An 18,784-nucleotide genomic window follows, 5' to 3' on the forward strand; every position below is an offset into this window, starting at 1 on the left:
TGTGTGTGTCCGAGGGTCAACCAGCTGTCGGCGACATGCTAGTCAACCAGAGCAAACTGAGAAAGCAGGAAATTGATTTACCCGCCTGACGCATGACACCGAAGCCCCGGAGGGAAACGGGGGAAAGCGGCGCTGGTGAAAGGAGAGAGACGAGCTCATGTGGAAGCGCCGAAAAACCCCGAGCGTGCGCGAGAAAAGAGCGGCGCCGCTCGGCTGCCGCCGCTTTCATACTTGGGCCTGTCAGAAATCCATTTGCGGTGATTAGAGCAATCAGCGACAGAAGTGGCCGAACGCGGGTGCAGACGTTTGAGTGTTTATGTGAGCGGCTCAAACAGAGGTAAACAATTAGGCGGAAAATGGAGTGTGTGAAATTAATGGTCCGAGGACGTTGGTGGGGCGGCGCTGGAGTCTAGACGAGGCCGGCGCTCGTGATTAACAGAGGCCTGGCGGTGGTCTGACGCTCTAATCAGCGCTTTCAATAGAAACGGATGCGTTTCCTTTTCCCCCTCGCTCTCCTAGCGGCGGCGTCGCGCGTCTCTCATTTCTCCAAGTCAGTTCAAGCTCGCCGAGGATCACTCCTCGTCCCTGTTGGTATTGGTTTGGCTTCGGTCCCTCGCTCCGAGCTGCCGCAGCCCCCGACCCCCGCGACCCCGAGCGCGATAAGTGGTTTGGAGAGCGCACGGTGAGGCTGACGGATGGAAGCCCGTCCTCCGCCTTTTCCCTGACCTCCCTCTGCTGCTCCTGGTTCTCTAGGAGGACACAGGTGCATGTCGGCGTCTCTCACAGCTGATGCAGTTATGTCAAATCAGTGAATTTCCACAGATGGATGGACGACTGCGTGGATCAGATAGTGTCCTTTATATATGGAAGGGTGAGAGAGACACAAACACTCATTTGTGTAAATGGCTTCTAACATCTTTTACAATTACATGTAATTTCCAGTGGGACTGAAATCTTAATTTGTCAGTCAGTCGGCCATTAGAGCTGATGACACAGCTGTGCCGTCTGCAGTATTTCCTGGAACTTGTGTGGCACACAGATCTTTAAAGCACCTTGTTCTCATCTCCCCTTTGTTCTCATGCTCCGCTGCTTCTTCACACATGACAGACACACTCACACCTACACAGCACTGGTGACAACTCTATCACCGTTTCCTCTGTTTTTTTTTTTTTTTCCTCAATTACTGCTCTTGTTTCCCAAAGCTGTGATCCAGGGGAAGTGGAGTGCCGCTAACGCACATATGACACCCCCGGATGAATAAACTGACTCATCTTTCATAATATTTGTTGGTTGTGGATCAATCAAGTCTCAGTGTTTTCTGCAGACACGAACTCGGGGACACGTTTAGCGCCGCGGTTGCTTAGCAGCGAAGTTTGTTTCGTGCATTAACGCTCCACTGAGCAACTCAGGATAAGCGCAGAAACCAGTTCTCCCAGTCCGTCCCGAGTTCAGTCCCACCACAACGCTGCTCGGTTCAAAGTTTAATCGGCTTCATGAGTTCCTGTGTGAGAACACAGATTTGTCTTTATGTTCAGCTGCCTCTTAACGGGCTCACGTTCAATCTGTCATCTGATCTCGCTTCTTGCTGCTGGTGAGTCCGTGTTGGCCGTCGCGCGGCCACACGTTCCCCTCATCTCCTCCCTCTCCATCTGTCGCCTCTTGACAAACACATGGTGTCTTGTTTGGCCGACTCAGCGCGGCCTCCGGGCCCTCCGTGCTGCTCTCACGCGCCCAATGAGGTGCCTCCGCGATGGGACCGAACCCGTAAAACATGCACAGTGACAAGGTATTCACAACCCGTTAATTATGCAGAGAGAGAACGAGCGGGAGCTGCACACGAGTGTGTTACTGTTTTTGGAAGGACAAACTACAGTACAGTTTGATGGGGGGAGTCATTCAGGTCCAGCAGTAAAGCCAGCGTCCTCATTGATTCCTCCTGTTGTGGAGTATTGGTTAAAAGGGCACTGATCGAATATCAAAGGCTTAACCACTTCACGGAGGCGTCTCCTCGGTGAAGAACCAGCTCTGCTCTTTATTTCACACTAGGAAAAGCCAGCTGAGCTGCGCGGCGGGCCGCCGTCACAGCAGCTCATTAAAACGTCGCCGAATAATTGCGCAGGTTCTCGCAGCCCTCTAGCTTTTCTACGACAGCAAGGAAAAGAGACAGCCCCGCCACCAAAACAGCTGATTAGGCCCCAGCAGAGGGAACCTGAGTCGACCCCCCCCCCCCGTCTCCTCTGGCTGTAACTGTACTGTATGTGAAGAAAAAGGCAGAGTCAGGCGTCTGGGCCCGTGATGACAATAATACTAATAAAATATGGCCATAAGCGAAATAGTATTCTTGATGAAACGTAGGAGATTTCACACGCAGGCATCTTCTTTCCCACAAGCCAATAACTGAAGTCATCCGTGCCTTTGTTTGGCGTTTGGTCAGAAAATCTGCTGCATCAGAGCTGAACGGACTTGGATCCACTTTCTGTACGCGTGAGTCTCCGACGCTGCCTTTTGCCGCCGTTTGCCACCTCCTGCTGCCAAGTCTGGTTACAGTGCTGTAAACTCCTCCCACCGAGCTCAACTCGGATCTCTGCTTCCCACGTCGTTCGCCGTGATATACGGCGGCGCTGGTGGACGTGCGTACGAGTGTGATTACACTTCGCTCACTTCCCGTCGCAGTAACAGCGCGATGCCGTAAACCTGTCCCAGAGCAGGAATCCACCACCACCGTGTGTTTGGGTTCCTGCTTCATCACTGATATGGTCCAACAGTGACTTATGAGGCTTTTACATGTAAAAACAACGGTCGAGTGGGCGTGAGAACGTCTCCGATCACACAGATGATGCTTCACTTCACTTCAGGAGATGGATAGTTGGCATAGTTCATTATTTAATAGGGCTTGATTACAAAAATGAATAATAAAACTTTCCCACAACAACAACCCACTAAGTGATGCTTAAGTTACTGTTGTGACAAATGCATTTTGTCTTAAATAGCTTAAATACTAACTGCTGGATGAATGAGTGTGTGCGGTCGAGTGGAGGACAGATAAAGAAGAGGTGGGACTAAGTAGTAGATAGGCGTAAAGCGAGAAGATTAGACCCTAATTTCATGCAGTTAATCAGTCACAGATAACTGATTATTCAAAAAGGACGCGAACCGTGTTGAGATAATCAGGTCTAGATCTGTTTCTTCCAAAAACCACCGACTGCGCAGATCAGATGGGAACTCGTTGGTTCCTGAGCGCAGCCGCCGCTGATTCTGCTTTCATCGAGACCGAGCGTGAACCTCGGGTTAGACGACGGCAGCCTGGCGCTAACGCAGGTCCGTAACACTTCAGGTAACTTTAATTTTCTTTATCTGTTCACTACAAAACAGTGGCCCTCGTAATTGCAATTCTATAATCTGCCCGCCTTGATGAGAAGAAAGGGACGGCTGGAGGAAATACGCGGAGATTAATAGAAAATTACAAGAGCGTGAGAGGAGACGACAGCGAGGGGGATGAAAACAGGAACTGAAGAGACAAACAAACAGCACTGAGCCTCTGGAAAAGCTGAGAATGTGAGCGCCTCTTCAGCTCTGTGTGAACCACACACACACACACACACACACACACACACACACACACACACACACACACACACACACACACACACACACACACACACACACACACACACAGGCTGGGCTGCTGTATAGAAACCTTTGCCTCGTAGCTGGAGACACAGCTGATTACTTTAACTTACAGCCCAGACGCCCGTCTATCGGCTCCTGATCACGGCCCCGACACACAAATAAGGCTGGATTCCTTTCACCAGCTGCTGCCGGCAACAAACACGTCGGCGAGACGCAGCCAGACGCTGCAACAAAGAGAAACAAAGTCAATTACATTGATGTCTGGCTCCACATTAAAGCAGCAGGTAAAACAACCTTTGCTTATTGTGCGCGCGCCGCCTCCAGAACGTCGATGCAACGGTGGCACTCGTCAAACCGCGCTGTGTAAAATGCCGATACCTAAAAAGCTGCTGCTCTTTTCCACGCGTGAGCCATAAAAACACACCCACAAACAAGAAACGGGCAGCTGGATGATTTACTCCTGCAACACACTGCGGGACGCGGCAAATTGGAGCACGAGATTGACTTGGAAAAGGCCCCGAGCCGCGGGAGGGTGTGTGTCTGTGAAGGTCGACCGTTCCCGGGCTTGTGTGTGCAGCGTCTGAAGCGAAGCGGGACACGTGCGGCGTTATCTCGCTCGCTGACCGGGCACGGGTCCGACGTGCCTGGCTCAGCGGCGCAGGGAGCGGTCGGCGGGCGGCTCGCATCTGTTCGGCCGCCGGACACTTGAGAAGCTGTGAAGTGCCAGGGGAAGGGCCGCATGGCACCGCGAGGCGCGCACAAACGCACAAGTGAGACTCAGAAGGAATCTGTGACTTTACGCACGTGAGTGAGCGGAACGTTAAGTTGGCAGGAAGTTAATATTAAAAGTAATAAAGGCCACTAGGTCACCTCAGGTCAGCTTTCTAGGCACAAGCAGCCACACAGTTCACTCAAACTGTATGTACTGTAAGTTCAAATATTATATATAATATATAGTCATATATTACGTGACCTAAATAAGTATATTTATGATTAAAAAAAAATATATATATATATATATATGTATATTCAGCGTTTCTACAAGTGTCACGACCTGAATTTGTCCAAACCCTGGGTACAGACTCACAGGAACTGTGTCACATTGTTAAGCAGATGATTCAAACAATAAAGACTTGATCTACACTAATACTGTATGTTTGAGAAAAAAAAACATTATGCAGGTGGATGGGCTCTTATTGGCCCCGTATCTGTTGATGTTTGTTCAGGCAGAGCGCACCTTGAACAGTGTCACACCTGCGTACGTATGTGAGCGAGTCAGAGCAAGATGGAGCGGGTTTGTGTTCCTGTCGGTGATTAGATACAGGTGTGAGCCCCCACCCCCCACTGATGACGCACAACGGGACCCAAGTGACCGAGTGTGCAGGTGTGTGCGTGTGTGTTACACGCGTGTGCTGTGAAGCGTCTGCCACTTCGTCCACGCGAGCTTGTTTGTTTGCGTCTACACATTGTGTCGATCAGAAATCACAAAACCCACCAAGGGCGGGAGCCGCGGATTCGGCCCAGTCCTCGCGGGAAACAGGGGGATCGCAGCCTCAGGGGGTCCTTCGGGCAGATCCTCTGACAGCTGCTCGGTTGCCATGGCGCTGATCACACAAGACAAAGCAAAACATGAGGCGAGAGGCAGGACATTCAATTTCACTCATGTCGCCTGTTGAAAACTTCCTGTCTTTTTTCCACTCGGATGTTTTCTCTTGTCTTGAATGATGAATGCAGACGATTATCCTCTGTACAAGCAGCCTGAGACACAATCACCTCGTATTTATTATTGTCATCGCTGTCGTTTATATGAGCTGAACCAGATGCTCGGTGTCAGTGCTTGTGAAGCTCTCATGTCTGTGTCCTTGTTCTTTGTCATTGTTGCAATATGGAAATCTTTTATGTCAAGCTGACTTTATTGCACTGTACTAATAATTTACTAATACTAATAATTGCAGTTATATAATAATGAATTAATGGACTGGAGAAACTACTGATCTGCTATTAATATTATTCACGATATCATATCAAGATTATAACCTACTTCATAGGAACTTATGAAATTGTATGAAATTTGTTTCTTTTGTAAAAAGTGACCAGGTCAGTTTTACCACAGAACAAAGGGGTAAATGATTAACCTGCACGGCACAATGTCAAAAACAAGAAGGTCAATAATGCTAAGCGATGTCGGCAGAATGAATTCATCTAGTTGGTCCATGTCTTCAGCCTTTACACCAGCTGATTAGCTTGATTACAAAACAGGAAGACGAGCAGGCAGCCAAAAATGGAAGAGCAACACCTAAGATCAATAAGACCTAAGATCAATATATTCTGGGAAGAAGACGGTTGAAGCTGTGTTTACTGAACTGTCAGGAAACCGGAGGGGAAATGGGCTCTGCTGGAGGAGCACTAGCCTGTTGAAGAACAAGCAGCATGAACGCAGCTGTTAATGCGAAGGCCATGAAATAGCAACGAATTGGAGAAAATGTCTGGCAGAACGTTTTCAAAGGAGGCAAAGATGTTTGTCAAATAGAGTCTGTGCTGGAAAAAATGAACGTGAAATTAGTTAAAACCTGTTTTTCTATGCCTGTCATTTCATCTCTTAACATTTTTTGAGGCTACATTTCAATTCCGATGTCCTTGGCAACAGCACAGCAGGCTGATAAAGCTGTTTGAATTTAACACGGGGGGGCACGTGCATATGCGAGAGAGCAAGTGGGAAGGTGTGGGTGTGCATGTGCCTAGAAATGAAATCATGAAATCAAGCTTAGATAGAACAAGGTCAGGGAGACCAATATAAAGTTATTAACAACGTAGAAACAAGGGCAGAGAGGGATACTGAGAGGCATCCGGGGGAGGGGGGGGGGGGGGGGGAGGAGGAGGCGGGGGAGGTCCCTGTACCGGCTCCAGCCTATCAGGCAGAGACGGGCAGGGCTCCGAAGACATGAGGGAGGGAGCAGGGCAGCAGCTGACACAGAGGGAGAGGAAGCAGAGCATGCTAGTGAAGGAGAGAGAGGTGGGAAGGTAGAGGTAGGTAGACGGAGAGATGCAGCGGCACGGAGAGCGAGTCGACGGGGCCGTCTGCAGCGCAGCTCTTCATCCTCTCAGCAGGGATCAGCGCGTGCTATGGAGCTGCGGCGCACTGCTTTGCTGCAGGAGCAGGGGAGGCAGATAGAAGCCGCCGCTCACCTTGAACCGGACCCCCCCCGCGCCACGCTGGACCTTTAGGAGTACAATGACCGCGCAGCGCGCCAGCCACAATAGCAGACGTTTAATCCCATCCGCATCCCGTCGAAGCAACTTTTTGATCAGAGTCACGTCAGAGCGGTGCTGAACTACCGGCCCGGGACCGGATATCCGAAGCGGACCGACCCAGGACTGTGGCGTCCAAGCTCACCGTGGAACCCCGCAAAGCGGCGGCCAAGCAGGCGCTGCAGCCCGCCAGCGCCGGAGCTGGCCTGACCTTGGACCGACTGCCGCCAGAACCCCAGCTGGCCCCGGCCCGAGCCGCCGGCATGTCTCAGACCGGAGGACGGCTCCACAACAAGAAGGCCGGCATCCGGGCGGCCGTGATCCTGATCGGACTCCTGCACAGGTCCCGCAAAGCCAAAGAGAGGGAGAGGGAGAAGGAGGACGGCGAAGGGTGGGTGAAGTTTGTTGCATCATGTTGTCTGAAGCCAACGGCATGCTGGGTAGATAATGTGTGGCTGCGGGACGCGCAGACTGTCTGCGGCGCTGCACTGGGATGTCAAAGGAAAGTTTCAGGGGCTCAGCGCACTTCTGCTCCTCTGCAGTTTTATTATAGGCCCTTTTTATTCGTGTGCTCCTCTGTGTGAGTGTGTCTTGTTGACCGCATTTGTGTGTGTGTGTGTGTGTGTGTGTGTGTATGTGGGTCAGTGGAAATGACAGATGGGAAAGAGAAATCTAGTGTAGGTGAACGCTGGTGCGCTGTGAGTACAGAAGCAGAGCTGTGGTGAGAGAGAATGTGAGGGGAGAAGGTGCTAAACACACACACACACACACACACACACACACACACACACACACACACACACACACACACACACGCTCGTGAGGCTGATGTAACTGTTAAAGTTGTGTTTAACGCGAGGGAGCTCACATTCGTGGGTCGGGTGAACTGGCTGAGAGTTCAGTAGGTGAGAAAGGAGGACGCTGCTGCGCTGCCCACACGCCCACAGTAAACACGTTTATGACCTCATCCATCACGGGCCACAAAGGCCCCAAACAAAGAAAACACAGGTGTCTTCACGTGGAAAGGTCTTTCAGGCACATGCCATCCTTCCTGGGTTATATTTATTATCCTAATACGTGTTATTTCTAAAGCTGCTGGGATTTTCCCACCTGGTACCAGTGTGTGGAGCGGGCAGGGTCCAGGCTGCCAACACCCCCCGCTGAGCGCTAACCCTCATACTGGACAGACCTGTTCTGGCCGAGCTAACATTAGCAGCGTGCGCCTCCTCAGGGCTCGCGTGGTGAAGGCTGCGTGTGCTGCAGCGGTGGGCAGGCGTGAGCGCTGGTCTGACTGGTCCGAAACTGGAGCGGGGACGCGTTCAAAGACTAAGACGCGTCTGATGAGCAGCTTTGAATGGACTCTGGACCAAAATAGGCTGCAACTGCACATGAGCTTATCAACTGTGCTATTCAAGCAAATACCCCAGATCTCCTGGAGCCCCTTAAAGCTACACGTTCATTTTATATCATTATTCCATGATTCATTAAAATAATAATAAGCTTTTGTTGTGTTTAATCCCTGATAAATCTGATAATGTCTTTAATTAAAGGAGTGCATGAACCCACCTGATGCGAACACACCGTCAGACTGGAATGTCACAAAATGAATAAACAAACCGACCAAACCGGTTCATTTATTCAGTAGTTCAGGGAGCAAACACAACATTAGGAAGAGGTCAGTGGGGCCACAACAATTAGTTTTTGCCCGGGGGCTCTTGTCTTACTTTATATTTCATGCATGGTTTCGGTTCTACCACCACTGTCTCATGAAGTGATCGCTAAATACGCTGCTTTTCTTCTGCCGCCGGTTCTCACACCGGCATCATGTCACGTAGAGCAGCAGTTTCTGACAATGAATGGAAGGAAAACTACTACTCTGACTACATAATAATAGGGAAAACTGCACAGACTGCTACGATACAGGCTGTACATACTGTAGCGAATGTTTAATGGCTTTGGCTTTACATTAGAAAATTTCCCTTTTTAGAAACGTATTGTTTACTTACCCTCCATTAAGTTGATCATGACGAGATCAATGCCCCCCCCCAACCCCCATTGCATTAATGTTCTCCAGCTCATTTATCTCCAGCTGCAGACATGTCATACTGAATCAGCGCCTCTGTATGGTGCTGGTATGGCACGGTTGGTTTACATGGTGCTGTGTGCAGGTTTGGATGCACCCGTGTGTTTAAGAGGCAGAAAAGAAGCAATTTATGATGCCAGAGTGTTTTAGAGCCATGGTCCATAATCACCCATGGGGCTTCCTGTTCACACATAGTGTTAGCCCCCATTCATACACTCAAATCGCATAATAACTCATCTGACACATATAGCGGCTAACAAGATGACATACAGTACAGTACTTTACATGTTTTAATAAGTCTCCTGCCGGAGCCGCTCTTTTGTAAATGTCATCATTTAATTTGGGTTCTGTACGTCTGTGTTAGCGGCGGCGCAGTAACTCCTGCCGATGACGAGGACCCGGACAGAGACAGCGCCGGATACGGCGTGACCTTCGCGTTAAATTGGAGGTTTGAGGCTCACAAAAGAACGCCATTAAACGGCTCGATGTGTCCGAGCGACGCGGCGAGAGAAACGTGCACGCGCGCAAAGCGCAGCCGCCGTGTGCAAACGAAGCTGCCGGTGACTCGGGCAGCAGATGCCGAGCAGATGCTTCAAATTAGGGACCAAATCAAATTTATTTGCTGAAAGGCTTGATGCCAAAAGGCCGAGCTCATGAATGCAAAGTGATGGTGCTGCAGTTTTACATATTACGTTTACTTAAGGACACATACTGAAAATATTACGTGAAAATGCTGAGAAACACGCTGTTGCTTTGAGCAGCAGGTCTGCTTTTGGATCAAAACCCTCCTCTCTTCATGTATTTTATTGATGAGAAAAGTAAAGCTGAGAACAGACTTAAAAAACGGGCTGATGGCTCAGTTACTAGTCAGCTTCCACAGACGGAAAAGAGACAAAATATCAGTGTCTTAGACGACTCTGTCACGGTGTGACAAGCCCTTCATCTTGGTAAATGGAGCAAAAATCTAAGGACACGAGTATTGATTTCAGAAAGTCGTCCTCTTCTGCTACAATGGCTGTAATTAAGGGAGAGGTGCTGCAGCTGGTGCAACATGACAGTTATCAGCGTTTCCCGCTCGGATGTCTGTTCCACAAAAAGCCTCGTCCTTGTAAAGCATCATCTGGGAATGGATGGAAACGCGGGACGATAGCCAGGTCGCAGTCAGAGCAAAAAGCCCGTCGTTGTTCAGCCGCTCTGTGACCTCCTAACAAAACGACTGCATGGACTTAGAATGCAGGCGCAGCAACAGGTCCGGCGGCGGCGACTGGTCGGGGACAAAACTGGCAGCTCTGAGCTCATAAGAACCAGCGTTCTGGTGTCGTGACATCCCTGCTTTGGAGCAGATTTGTCAACGTTCTCGAGTAACTTAGTAAAAGAATTACTCCAACAAACAGAAGAGAACTATGTCTGTGTCAGTCTGATGCACAGTACTGCGTAGCTCACTCTGAAGTAGATTGTGTATTTATGCGTAACAACAGCTAGACACGTGTCTTTATTGGGTAATTTACGCGCTTTAGGATGACGACTACGGCCTTCGGGGGACGCTCATTAGCGCAACGCTGACTCAGCTTAGCTGGAGAGTAAATTTCCTAAAAGGAGGGAGGGCACAACCTCTAACATCATCCTACATCATGACATCATCGGGGAACGGAGGAATACTTTCCATTCATCATTGTAAATGGAGCTCCCCACAGTAAGGCCGCGACACGTACAGTAGCGTGTGAGTCCATGTAATTAGATGCAGCTCAGACGGTCTACAGCAGCTCGGTCCAGGTCTGACCTGGAATAAACCCTTCGCATTCGTATCCCTCCAGGAGCAGTGGCTTCTCTGGACGCCTTCGTGCTGCGTTGTTTCATCCTTTCCTCCTCCTCCAGTTTTCATCCACTGACTCACTCCGGTTTCCACCGCTCTGTTTTTCCTCTCAATTACTCCCTCGTTTACATTCCCCTTGTTCTTCTCCCGCGTTCCACTTGTTGTGTGATTAGGAGCCACGGGGGATGGCTGAAGCAGAGCCGCGCACTGAAAACATGCACGCGTTTGATTGCACCCGAATTCACATGTCACTTTGCCGTCACTCGGCACAAATGTGTGTCTGTGTGTGCGACGGGCGGCCGGGTTTGGGGTCTAATGGGCGAGATGGTGTTGTCGGCTGTGTAACAAGTGTCCAGAGACCCACCTAAGCTGCTCCTATTTGCCCGGCGCTGCGCTGGGGATTGGGGGCTATTTTTAGCCAGGAGAGATTCATTTATTATCTGGCGCCATACCTCGCTCCGTGGCCTTCTCTCTTTCAGCGATCGCTCTGACGCGCATTCGTCCCGCGCCGCTCCGTCTTCATATCTATCGCTCTCCGTTCCTTCAGGACCTTTCAGCTTTCGTTTGGGCGTCGTTTATCCCCAAGTGGTGGCGCAGGGTGAGAAGAGAGGTGTTCGTTGTCACATGACAGATGCTTGACTCTATTTTTTTTTTTCTCCTTTTTCATTTCGAGGCAGAGAGACTGGAGGAGATTAAACTGATAAAGAGGAAGTGATTCCCAGAAAATGAATAGACTTAAATAGGATTTATGGCTTTTCCAGTATAATGGCCGAGGCAGATGATGTAGACAACGTTGTCTTTCACTGCAACAATAATAAGACTAATAATAAAATATAATGTACCCTTCACCTTTTAAGAAAAATTCCAAGGTCAACAAAGAAGCCGTTGTCAGTGTCCCTGTACGTCATGGTCTCTTGACACTGATTGTGTGGAAGCGGTAAAGCTTTTTCTTCAGTGTAACCTTGTGCTACATTGTGAGGTGTTTTTCTTTTTTGTCAAGATGACGTTCATAGGATTCCAGATGTGCAGGTTTGTGAAGTTTAATGTTCCAGTCCACGGTCGCGCTGGTTCCACTCCGTATTCACCCTCGGGGAAGCGGGCGCACCGCAGTGTAACTAGCCTGTCGTGGATGCGCTCGACTGAGCAGGCGAGACCTTCACTGGCGTCTGTGACACTTGGATTAATTACAGAAATAGCTTTACAGTAAACAACATGGCGGACGGGAGCCTCGCTTGAATTCACACCACCATCACGGTATGAAAGGTACAGTAAGAACGTGGTGGTCAGCTGGTGGTTGTGGGTTTAGTTGTGTGTGTCTAATATGCTTACATGTTAATAGACTGAAGCGCATGCCTCTAAACACACCATCCGTTCATGTTCATTTCTATTGCTTTATTAGCGCCGCTGCTGCGTAAAAGTCCTATTTCCTTACGTATTTCCGGTTCTTGAAGCAGCGGTGAGTCTGTGGTCGTCCTCCCACAGCCCACCTTTGTCTGCGGCGTACAGGACCGTCTAGTCTGCTTCTCCCGTTGCCTGTCACTTCTGTATCTATTCATATCCCAGAATGAGAGGGACAGAGCGAGGCCCGGCGTTCCCACAGCATTTGCCTCCTAATTATTGCTCTCCTGACCTCTCTCGTGTCTCATATGTGGGATGCCTGGGCTCTCCTGCAGGACAGCTGGCCGGCTGAATGGAGCAGACATTGTGACAGTGGCGGTAGAGACCAAGCTGTATATAATAGAGGAAGAAGGAGGTTAAGATTTGTTTTAAGAGTTGTTTATTACAAATTTGGCATCTAGCCTGAAGCCTTTTAGCGTCTTTAATCGCCTCTTCTGAGGTTTTGCTGTCTGGTCGGTTGCTCACTAGACATAAATGGATGCTGAGATTCACTGTATGAGCCTCTTGTGCTCTACTTTTAACTCTCGCACCAGTAGAACAGTATAGTACATACTATAGTGATTCATTGCACTTTGGTCAATTGCACCTGTGCGTGTGAAGGAAAGCAAATGGTATCACAGAGCAATGTAGACATGAGCGTGAGGTGGAGAGGGGAGCCGACTATCTGCCAACATGAAAGGTCTGTCTTCAGAGCACTTTATTAAATATGATAATGTGCCTTATATTAGGCAGGCATCGCCTTCCTTCTTGCCTCCTGCTAACACCAGCCTTTTTAATCATCTGTCAGAGCTGTAACCCTCCATTCCAATGCGTACGGGTGCAGATGGTGTCTCTGTACAGTGTGACTTTGAATCGCAGTCTAACTTAATCTACATCAGTGCTGATTTTTCTCCCTCAGCAGATCGTCCTGTGCTCCGGTCTTTCTACATTTCTCTGTCTCCAATTACTATTTTATTAACTCCATTAGAGGAGCCATCCGCTGTGTAATTGGCCAATCGGCATGAGTATCAGGCTCCTCATCAGGTTTCATAACAAATATCAAAGCCAACCTGAAAGATGAGTGTGCAGCGAAGCCCCGAGGGAGGCTTCAAACCCGCAACCTGCAGGTAACCCCCCCCCTCAATCCCAGATTGAGTGCTTCCATCGTCCTCCTCCTCCGTCTGTCATGGAGGGTTGTGCAGAAGCGTCTCCCTGCTCGTGCCTCGCGTCCTGCCGGCCTAATCTCATCTCCGCCGTATAATCAATACATTCAAGAACAGATGTATCGCGGTCTCGCTGTCCTTTCTCCCACAGACACACAGCGCCATCGTCATTAGACAAACATGATGACTGTGTAGATGTAATTACTGTTGAATCAACCACAATCAGCACCAGCCCAGAGCAGGCGGCACCGCAGACGGGCTGCCGGACAAGACGGGGACAGCTTGTACTACTTTGGACATGTATGTGGAGCGTGAGCTGCCCTATTTTCGAGCAGCAGGTCAACCACTTAATCTTGGCTCCAGGTGACAGAGGCCCGAGTTACCTCACGCTCCATTCCTCCGTGAAACAACAACAACCTGAAATTCCTCCTCCATCTCTACCAACTCAGGTGCTACTTCATACATTATCAGCTGAAAACCATCCTTTTATCAATTAATTCAAATTGATTAAACATTGATTCCTTACAGACTGACTGTTTTGCTAGATTAACTCTGATTTGCTACTGTGGGTTTAACAAGTGCTGCTAAAGACAATTTCTTTTTCACAAAGCGGCCTGTGACTCGTTAATGCACGAGCAGCACAGGCTGGAGCTAATTACAGCACGAGGAGACAGCTCTGGCCTCCTGCACGTCGGCCTGAAGAGCTCCTCAGCTGTCGCGTCTACTTCATTCCTCACTATGTCAGCTGTTATGGGAACATCTCTACGTCTCCATCCACTTATCCGCTCGCTTTCTCCACGGTCTAAATAAACTGGTCTCTCTGTGGCTCCTTCCTGCTGTCCCAGCGTCTCACTCCTTCCACCCATTCCTGGGCGGGAGTCATTCGGCGCCGCGGCTGTCGCTTCGAGGGCGGCAGCTCCTCGTCTCGCGCGCGTTTTCCACCGCGAACTCCCAGCGACTGTGTGAAGCGTCAGTCTCCCGTCGTCTTTGTCTCGACGCAGCGCATCCGCAGAGGCACCGAGCAGGGGGTTCATCCCAAGGACAGAGGCCCGAACAAGCTTTTCCTTCACACGCGTCAGATGTAGACACCGTGGTTTCTCTCTACCTGCAGAGAACAATGAACACTGTCTATTTTCCGGACTTGTAAACGCTGTCTGTCTTGGCCTCTTTTGCTGATTCCAACTTTGTCCACCCTTGGCTGCTGTGTGCAAACATGCAGCAGGATTATACATGCAGGGAGGCCCGGTGGTGCATGGGTGAACGCTGGGCCTGCGTTAAACAGCTTCTGGCTTTGCCTCAGATGGCTAATGGACACGCTGGTGTGCTTTGGCTGTGGCTTTATTGTTTGTTTCAGGGCCCTAGAAGGGAACGGAGGCTGACAAAGAACAATATTGACAGAGGAAAGTGGCAGAAACCGCTGCTACTGTACCCGCTATGGGTTGAGTAACAGCGCAAGGAGGCTCATGCTGCGCAACCACCTGATACGTGAGAGAATTTAGATGAGCAATTAGAGTTTGAGCTAATTAGCAGCAAGAGGCTGGGCATTATTTTTAAAGAACACTTAATTAAAACTCTCATCTTCTGAGTCCATCTATTAGATTCAGAGTTATCATTTACAACCGTCCACTCGGCTATGAAGTAATTGTTCGGTTTAACTGCGGAGCTCTCTGAAACTCTCTGAAACCTGCAGTAAAAAGCTGCAAACCTGGGGGTGTCTGGGAAGAACTCTGGGTTTTTCTAAAAATAAAGGAAGGTTTTTGGGCTTAATCTAATCTCCTCACTGCCTTTCTGGACCAGCTCAACCTTTAACGTCTGGGATCTTTAATGTGCACTAAAGCCCCTGTGCAATACAGAGGACAAACATAAAAGAGCAGAACAGGCTTCAAGTCCCTGCTTAAAGTCTCTTTACCATCTGCTGCGCCTCTACACAACTGTGCATTAGAGGTGTGGTTGAACATCGATGCAGCTGAAGACGGCATTAATATGATAATCCTTAAAATTCTAATGTTCCCTCTTTTGTGGCCATCGTTTTGTTTTGTGTTTTTATAAATTCATGGTTAGCGTACCCACGCATGGAAAAGCAACAAGGTTGTTGCAACAGAAGGTTTTCACTCCTAATACACTTAAAATTCGGAAACACACCAACACACGCGCCCACTGGCTCATATTTAAATATCTGGACAGATGCTTGGGCACTGTTTTAATACGCTCACCGTCATTCTTCAGTTAATAGAAGATGAACTTTAAACTGCTTTAAAACTTCAGGACCATTCTGAACAATCAACCGCCCTGGAACAGTTCGCTGGCTCCTCTGCCGAGCTTTAAATGCCATTTTTTTTACAATAATGGCACTTTCAGAGGGGAAAGCACATACAGTATAACGTTGCCATTCATCCACACACTTACATAAATCAAGGGCTGTGCATGAGCCTAATCGAGTGACTGCGCTCTGAGAGCGAATGTGCCCATGTGGCATTCGAGAGTATTTGGAACATTTTGATGGTCACGAACGTCGATAAATGAACTGTTTATCTGCTTCTCCCTAGGAAACAGGAGCTGCTGAACATCTCAAATGTACCTCTGGGAGAATGCCCCCCCTCGCCGCCCCGCACAGCGCCACCCAGCATGAAGGTAGGACACACACGTACATGCACACACTGAGCCTTCATGTCAACGCAGACAATTTTTTTTTTTTTTTTTTTTTTTTTTTTTTATATATATAAATTATATATATATATATAATTTGGCCATCCTGAATGATTATTGTGCTTTTGGGTATGGAGATGTAATTAACCACAGTTCATGTTAGAACAGCGTCTTCTCAAGTGACATGAGTGTGTAACTTGAATCCCACTCCTCCCAGTTTGCTGTGATGGCTCCTCCAGCCGTGAGCTGGTATGATCTCAACTGCAGAGACCGAACTGTTCTCTGTGTGGCGTGTGATGTTGAACAACGGATTTCATCCGTTGCTGCACTATTTTTACCTAAAACGTCCCTGTTCGACTGAACTCATGCTTTTTGCTTTTATTTGGAGCGCTGGGAAGATGCAACCACAAAGTCAAACAATGTCTTCAAAGGAAATTTCAGTCAAAGCTGTGAAAAATGAAATATCAGAGCAAAGCCGACGTGGAACACTAATAAAATCTGTCAGACCGCCGGACCTGACTTTTTGCAGGTCTTGGTTTATGAATGACACCGCAACACTGTTGTGCTGCACTTCCACAGCAGAGGAAGCATTTCACTATTCATATCAGAATGTAAAGTGGGATGTGTTCACACAGTGGTTAGTCAGACTGCATCAACTTCAAATTCTTCCCTCAGCATGATAAAAATGGAGCTGGATGATAAACAGGAAACAGACAACGACTGTCGCAATAGAAAAGCACTTTCTATTCATGGTAGGAGTTGACTGACTGAAAATATGGCCAGACAAAGACAGGGATATGTGACAAGGAATATACAGTGCATGCAAAGATCTTTATATATTGTATTATGGGGAAATTGTTACTCAAGTAATCACACGTCAGTCCTCTCTTCAATGTGTGGCTGATGTATAGTAATTATCAATTGCCAACCTATAATTTAGCCCCGAGCTGGAGTGGTAATGTTGGTGTTGGTCCTCATTATCAGTGTCACACCCATAAAGAAGTTGTGAAACGCATAATTTCCTTGAATCAAACCCGGCATCTAATGCACTGATAAGACCGTGTAACTGCGACTGCTCCGTGCATGTACATAATATTCACAGGCAGTAAGTATATGGCAAGATGCTCATTGGATCCTATTGTTTGCCACTCATTCCCGTCTCTCTGCAATGACGTATTATTTATCAACGCATATGTAATTGCACCTTGCATGTCGCTGCATGTCTTTGCTTTGAAGTGTAGTTCAAACACCACACCTTGATTCATACATGCAAGCCTGAGACTTAGATCTACTGTCCAGCTAGACAGAAAAAATATATAGTAAAATCCTTATATACAGTAGGTAATAACGAGATAATGACTAAATGTCTTTTATTACACCTTTATAAACTGAGAAGGAACATGTCTGTATTTAAAACTGCATTTAAAAGTTGCTAGAATGTGATTGTAAATTGTGGTGTTGCTGGACAAGCCCGGTACCATTATCATTCTGTCGTGACTCAGTATAATGTTAAACCTGACTCGGGCCAAAAAAAAGGTCCGTGCAGGTCGTGTGCTGCACGTTGACTGGATGCCGTCCTGTTTTGACTGATGATTCACTTTGCCATCCAACTTGACTTTCCTGTTCGCGCATTGGCCTTTAATAGACAGAGTAGAGATGAAAGCGTGCGAAGGGAAAGTTTTCTAATTGTTCATGGAAAGGAAGAGCGCATAAGAACAAGAGGCAAAGAAGCCCCAGATGTTTAAGCTGCGTGACTTAAGGTAGGTCTGCAAAAACAACACGAACGTATCAAAAGAGAGATGTACTGTAGTATTTCAGCTCAAAGTACGTGGTGTTTTACTTTGTCAGTGTTGTTACAGTACAGGCAGCGTACTGAACACAGTCATGCTCACTGTAAAAACAAAGCATCCAAACGAACGTCTAGCACATTAAAGCAAGGTGACGCTGCAGAACAAACAGACTCGTCTGTCAGGCGGCGCTGGAGCTGTAAATATGTATCTTGTCTTAGAGCAAATATTATTAAGTTCACCCGAGGGAAACTACCGTACCTGGAAAATGGAAACATCACAGACACGTTGTGTTGTGGATCCACCGGACAATACTGACCTGAGGTCAGCGCTTATTTGAAGCCAGACTACAGTCGAATTAAAGAGACAGACAGAGATTAGGTTTGTCCTCATTTAATCCATTTCCTTGATCTTTCATCAAGTGTTTAAAACCAAATTCTCTGATATTAATCCTGAAGGCAATGTAGAAAAGAAGAGGGAGAAATGAGAATATCAGAAAAACGGGTGAAGAAAAGGGGCATGAAGTGTAAAAAGAGCGAAGACAAGGCCGTCACTTGCTGATGTAACGGGGCAAATTGCGAGGCTGCAGAAGTGACAGATAGCGGCGTCGTGCTTGGAGTGACAGCCAATCAGGGACCACAGACAGGTGTCGCGCGTCCTTGCTCCTGTCTGTTCGCTGCCGGGGACGTAGCTGTTGATTGAGCGCGCCGTCGGCACCGCGGGGGGCCGCAGAGACGCCGGGCGGACGGGCTGCATCCGCGCGGCCTTTGAACCGTCACAGCCGAGGGCGTGCGACGACGATGCGTCGGCCGCGGCCGCGGCCGCGCAGATTACAAACGCGGCGTTTCACAGGCTCCGTGCTGGAGGTCTGGCTGCTGTCGACTCTGCAGTTCCTGCTGCAGCATTGTATCAGCTAACAACACCTTGAGCTGGTTAATATTAACTCTGATAAGCGGCGTGCGCGTCAAATGAATGTGAAATCCCTGTCTAAACACGGCGTCAGACGTCCCAGGTTTACAGTAAGTGCTGCGTTTCA

General features: G+C 48.5%; 1 protein-coding gene across 15 annotated transcripts in view; it reads left to right on the plus strand.

Annotated features, from left to right (window-relative positions):
- The window catches only part of LOC114867730 (rap1 GTPase-activating protein 2-like), a 47,208-nt gene that overhangs the window by 15,993 nt on the left and 12,431 nt on the right, over nucleotides 1-18,784 (plus strand). For 9 of the 15 annotated variants that reach the window (XM_029170645.3, XM_029170647.3, XM_029170642.3 and 6 more), the window contains one exon: nucleotides 15,862-15,946. In XM_029170645.3, the coding sequence (XP_029026478.1) occupies nucleotides 15,862-15,946 (85 nt within the window). The other 6 variants (XM_029170649.3, XM_029170650.3, XM_055513944.1 and 3 more) reach the window with 3 other exon arrangements.

The sequence above is a fragment of the Betta splendens genome, chromosome 13 (genome assembly GCF_900634795.4).
Source record: "Betta splendens chromosome 13, fBetSpl5.4, whole genome shotgun sequence".
In the NCBI taxonomy this organism is placed as follows: domain Eukaryota; kingdom Metazoa; phylum Chordata; class Actinopteri; order Anabantiformes; family Osphronemidae; genus Betta; species Betta splendens.